General features: G+C 50.7%; 2 protein-coding genes across 6 annotated transcripts; one reads left to right on the top strand and one right to left on the bottom strand.

Annotated features, from left to right (window-relative positions):
- The first annotated feature begins 376 nt into the window (after nt 1-376).
- Nucleotides 377-3,319, top strand: SLC50A1 (solute carrier family 50 member 1). Of its 5 annotated transcripts, none has more exons than XM_027870664.1 (6): nt 377-496; nt 1,170-1,247; nt 1,411-1,534; nt 2,105-2,266; nt 2,719-2,838; nt 2,922-3,319. In XM_027870664.1, the coding sequence occupies exons 1-6, from the start codon at nt 399-401 to the stop codon at nt 3,021-3,023; spliced, it is 684 nt and encodes a 227-aa protein (XP_027726465.1). In that variant the 5' UTR covers nt 377-398; the 3' UTR covers nt 3,024-3,319. The 5 variants fall into 5 exon arrangements, with proteins under 5 accessions (XP_027726465.1, XP_027726466.1, XP_027726469.1 ...); XM_027870665.1 differs by lacking the exon at nt 377-496 and adding an exon at nt 690-822; XM_027870667.1 differs by lacking the exon at nt 377-496 and adding an exon at nt 823-899.
- Nucleotides 3,320-4,422: 1,103 nt separating this feature from the next.
- DPM3 (dolichyl-phosphate mannosyltransferase subunit 3) lies at nt 4,423-5,065 on the bottom strand. The gene is made up of 2 exons (XM_027870669.1): nt 4,978-5,065; nt 4,423-4,820 (listed from the first exon to the last, which is right to left on the bottom strand). Exon 2 carries the CDS (start codon nt 4,813-4,815, stop codon nt 4,537-4,539), a length of 279 nt encoding a protein of 92 aa, XP_027726470.1. The 5' UTR covers nt 4,816-4,820; nt 4,978-5,065; the 3' UTR covers nt 4,423-4,536.
- Between the last annotated feature and the right edge of the window lie 443 nt (nt 5,066-5,508).

The following is a 5,508-nucleotide window of genomic DNA, read 5'->3' as shown; positions in this document are numbered from 1 at the left end:
GCCTCACACATAAGTGCCTGGCATGTAAGTAAGAACCTAATAAATGCTTATTGATTAATTGATCCAAGGCCCACCCCTCTATCTTAACTGTCTCAAGGGATCTAGACTGCAATATATCTCTGACAATAGCCAGCTGTGTGACCACGGGCAAATTACATCCCTTCTCTCATATTCAATTAGCCTATCTGTAAAATGGGGATAATACTTGGAGGATCCACCTCCCAGGGCAGTGGTGAGAAATCAGACGAGGTAATGCCTGCAAAACACTTTTCTGCCCCTCCATCGTCTGCAAACGCCTGCCTTTATTATTACTGCACACCTGCCACGTGGGAAGCCTTGTGCTTGGGCACTTCCTGGTCTGGACTGCCCAGGGGGAGGAGGGCAAAGTATTCAGGGAAATGATTCCACGAGTGGGTGGGAGGAAGGCGAGGTCTCTAGAGCTGGGTGGCAAATCGATCAACAAATATTTATGGAACTCCTGCTATGTCCGTGCAAGGTACTGTGGGAAGCCCGTGTTCTCCGAGCTCTGGCTTTTGGGGAAGAGGCTGGCGCAGGCGGAGAAAACGCGGCCGGTCGGGCAAGTCTCGGAAGCGCAGGGCGGGAAGCGAGCAGCCTCGGCATTCGGAAGGGGGCGGGGCCAAGGTTGCGGAGCATCCTGCTGGGGCGGAGCCTGGGGCTGGGGGCGGGGCTCCGAGGACCAGGGAGCCAGGCCCGAGAGTTCGGGCCTTTGGCTGGGGCTGAGATGGAGTCTGCGGCCACTCCGGACACGCTCCTGGCTGGAGCCTGCGTGCTTTTCACCCTCTGCATGTTTTCTGCCGGCCTGTGAGAACCGAACCGGGGCTGGGGGCTGGAGCCTAGAAGGCCCCAAGGGGAAAGTGAAGCCAGGGATGAGGGCCCAGGTCTGGGAACTTAGAGCCCCAAATTCAAGTCCATGTCCACGTCCACGACCACGACCACGACCACGACCACGACCTTGTTGTGGTGGGCTCCGTTGGGTCTGGTGTAGGGGGAGGGGGAGGAGCTAAGGGACTTGGGGGCGGAGCCCAGAGAAGAAATAAGCCTGGAAGGTGAGGGTTTGAGCCTGGTCCCAGCAAGTCACAGAAGGGGAGGGTCCTCCTGGTCCCAGCCTCAGCCCCAGCATCCTTCCTAACCCTCCAATCTCGTTACAGCTCGGACCTCCGGCACATGCAGACCACCCGGAGTGTGAACAATATCCAGTTCCTGCCCTTTCTCACCACGGATGTCAAGTGAGGCTGGTTGGGGGAGGGTCTTTGCAAGACTTTGGGGAGGAGAGGGAGAAAAGAGGGAGGGAAAGCTTCCAGCTACTGGCCTCTGGGGTGCTGGGGCTAAAGCAGCCTCTCTCTCTCTTACTCCTTCGGGGACTTAACCCATCGTCCACCTCGCCTGCAGCAACCTAAGCTGGCTGAGTTACGGGCTCCTGAAAGGAGACAAGACGCTCATCGTGGTGAACGCAGTGGGAGCCTTTCTCCAGACCTTCTATATGCTGACCTATCTCCACTACTGTCCCCGCAAGGTAGAGGCCAATCCCATCCCTCAGCCTCTTAGGCCCTGCTGGAGTACTGCCACGTTAGCCAGGCAATGTCAACATTTCCTCGAATTCTCCTTTGACCTAATATTGCCACCTTTTCCTGGAGGGCTATCTTAGCTGGGCTCCCTTCTTTCAGAAAGCCTTCCTATATTGTATTCTCCTCTCCCCTCAGGGTCTGATGCCTAACAGTATCCCACAATTATTGAATTGTTTAATTGAATTGCTTCATACTTCCTCAGCACTGATCCAATTCAATTTAGCATCTATTAACCCCTAAATATCTGCAAGACTAGGTGGTTGTGGTAATGCAGATGAGAAAAGTGGAAGAGGGGAATGTCTAGATGCTAATTATCTAGGGCTCAATCTAGTTGGCTTTTCTTTAACTGGCATACATGTGTGTACTCCCTATCCATCGGATTTGGGGGCTTCCTGCATGAGTCCTTCTGCAGGCTACCGCCCCTCAAGAGAATAGGACAGAAATGGAGACTTGGGGATTGCTGAGGTTTGGGTAACTGGCTGGGACTGCTATCACCCCATTCTTCCGTTCCCCCACAGCGTACCGTCCTCTTGCAAACTGCTGCCCTGCTCGGTGTTCTCCTCCTGGGCTATAGCTACTTTCAGCTCCTGGTGCCTGATTGGACCTCTCGGCTGAGGCAGCTGGGCCTCTTCTGTAGCATCTTCACCATCAGCATGTACCTGTCACCCTTGGCTGACCTGGTGGGTCCAGTGCGGAAGGGAGAGTTAGGAAGGGGTCATGGACACTTGGGTACTGGCTTTCCCTCTGAAAGGGAACAGATGCTGGAGGAAAGGGAGTGAAGGTGGAGGACACTGGGTTTTAACAGCACAGAAATAGGGACGATGGGATTGTCAGCCCCTGTGATTTGGAGCAAGGTTCCTTCCTTTATCTGGCTTTCAGTTCTCTTATCTCTAAATTGAAGTCAGACTAAATCTAGTCAGACCAATCTAAGCACTCTTCAAGCTCTAAAATTCTTTGATTTCCTATGAACTTTATTATCTGTTACACTGGAGATTAAAGAGGGAGAGATCCCACCATCTATCTAGGTTTGGGGAGGAAAAGGTGCTACCTTGAGTAGAGGCAGGGGGAAGGATGTGATTGACCCTTCTTCTTGGGAGGGTGTAAAGGACATTAATGACTTCCTTCCCTACAGGTCAAGATCATTCAGACCAAGTCCACTCAATGTTTGTCTTTCTCCCTCACTGTGGCTACCCTCCTGGCTTCTGCCTCCTGGACTCTCTATGGCTTCCGCCTCAGAGACCTCTACATTATGGTGAGCCAGGGTGGGGATAGTAGTGGGTATGCAGAATAGGAAACCAGGTCCCCACTTTATTGCAATTTCTTGTTTCCTTCTAGGTGCCCAACATACCAGGAGTTCTCACTAGCCTGATACGCTTGGGACTTTTCTGGCAATACCGCCAGGTTCAAGAAAAGAGCTACAGCCTTCTTCAGACCTAAGAATGGTGGTAATGGGTATACCATACCTATCCTTTCACCTGTCACCTTGGTGCTGACCTGTTGTCAAAGACTCTTCAGCTATACCTCGTTGCTCAAACTTCTTAGCCACAATGGGGTGGAGCAGAAGAAGAAGGAGCTTCTTTGAAAGCAGAGGAACCAAAATTAGGGCTTTTGTTTGGGAGGAATTTTCATTTTTATTTTTTAGAGAGATTATTTTTTTAATGTGGGGTTGGGATAATATTTAGTTCCATTCTGTGCCTTATAATAAACTATCACATACATACCCTTCCTCTGCATTCCCTAGTCTGTTCTCTGTGGTTCCACCAAATTGGGTTGGGAAATAAGGAATTTATCCAGAGTCGAGAAAAGGGGGTGGTGGGTGGAAACATCAGAATTGAGAATTAGGGGAAGGTTTTAGAAAATGAAAGGAGAGGAAAAAGGTCTTAAGAGGAAGGCAGAGACTAGAAAAGTTAGATATGAAGCTAGACTTCGGGATTTCCAGCAAGAATGAGGAGACATCTAAAGGGGTAAGGAAGACTGCAGGGGGTAATTTAATAGTCCCAGCCTGGAAAATAATGAAAAAAGGAGAATCTTATTCCACTTGGACTATGCTATGAGGCCTTCTGGTGATTGATAGAATGAACTCAGGAAAGTCTGTGGCTTAACATATCATGCCTCAATGCTGCAAAGGATCCATATTACTCTTGCCTTTGGTATAGATAGCAACCCATCTATTCCTGCTCTTATTCTAGAAAAATACTACCTAGAGGATTTGCAAAAGGCATTGGAGGCCTTCCTCTGGGCCTTTTAGCTTTTAATGGGTACAACACTTGTACTACTCATCATTTGTGAAATTAGAATAAATGGCCTTTGAGGTCCTTTCTATCTACATCTAATAGCCTGGAGAAAGGTTGGTGAATTTGGGTGGGGAAAAATTACATTTTAATTTTCAGCAGCCTTTGGTTTCCTTTTGTAATCTTATGTATGTTACTTTATGTATTTAGAAAATTTTTCCGAGAAGAGCCCATAGGCTTCACCAGAGTGCCAAGCAAGGCCATAACTCGGAAAAACTTTAAGAGCCCTGGTATCCCTCAATCAGAGCAAGGCAGCAATATTTCCTAGGGAAATTAGTTTTCTTAGTTCTGCCCCCTCTATCTCCCGCAGTGTTCTCTCAGTCCCTCTGTCTTTCAGTGTCACCTCCAGGCTCCATCTGCCACAGTGTCCTCTCAGTCCCTCCCTTCTCTCACCCTTCATCTTCGGCAGTGTCCTTTCCCTCCACACCTTTCTCCCCAAGCCAACCTTTCTTCTCCAGTGTTTCCCCAACCTCTGTCCATATGCCTCACTCAGTCTCCCCTAGGCACCCCACTCCTTGGCCCCAGAAATGTTCCAGTCAAAGGAATAAGAAAAGGAGCATTTACTCTTTTAATTTAGCTGAAGAGGGGCCCTAGGGGTGGCCTGGGGCTGGGTGCTTGGGAGGCAGCTGAGGATCTGGAAGCTTCGGGGCCTAAGAGGATCACAGAATGAGGCCCTTGCTGGCCAGATCAGCCTGGGCTTCCTGAATCTGCATGAACAGTTCTTGGGCAGCTTCCTCACAGTCATTGAAGTTGGCCAAGCGCAAACCCAGGGTGCCTAGAGCGTAGCTGCCCGCGGTGACCAGGAGGTAGACGGGTAAGGGTAATATCACATCGTGGAATTTTTTACTATATCCCAGGTTGAGCAGATCCTGCACCAGACACAGCCAGATGAGCATCAGCACCAGCAGCGTGGACATCCACTGCTCCAGCTTGGTCATGGTCACTGGCGCGGAGGAAAAGAGCGCGTGTGCTGTGAGCAAGGCAGCCGTGGGGGCTACAGGGCGCCCCTCTCCCCACTCCGCACGCCTCCCACCTCTCGCCCCTGCTTTCCCTCCAGTTCCGCTTCCCAACCCCTAGCCCATAAGCCCCTTTCCCCTCACCTCGCAACTCTAACCGTGGGCAGAAAAGGAAATCCCCTTCCACAATTCTCTGCAGATGTTACAGACCCAACCAGGAAAGCTGGGCCCTCAGCGCATGCGCCGCTACCCGTGATGCTTTATGGGACTTGTAGTCTTTCACGGGGTTTACGTGAGGCCTGCTAGGATGCCGTGCAGAGCGCTGTCCTCCATCTCTGCCACTTTCCTCTACCTCGCTTCATCTCCAATTTGGGTGAAGGAGAGGGAGTACGGTTGGGTACGTAGGGGTGAGATGACAGTAAGAAGCCGTAGCCTCTCCCTTTTCCGGATCCCCGCCACCCCAAATGAATGAATGAAGAAATTAGTGAATGAAGCAAACTTGAGCCTCTAGGACAAAGTTCTTGCCCCTTCCTACAAACCTACTCACCTCCCGAGTTGGGATGACTCATGGGGCACAGAGAGACACCCCAGGACACACCCCCTTCCATTAAGCCCCTGGGTTCAAACATGTTAGATTCTTTGAGAGACACAATGCTTAGATAAGACAGCCCACCC

This window comes from Vombatus ursinus, unplaced genomic scaffold (assembly GCF_900497805.2).
Source record: "Vombatus ursinus unplaced genomic scaffold, bare-nosed wombat genome assembly UNPS02014798.1, whole genome shotgun sequence".
In the NCBI taxonomy this organism is placed as follows: domain Eukaryota; kingdom Metazoa; phylum Chordata; class Mammalia; order Diprotodontia; family Vombatidae; genus Vombatus; species Vombatus ursinus.
The sequence above is the reverse complement of the archived record's forward strand: the minus strand, read 5'-3'. Positions and strand labels throughout refer to the sequence as shown.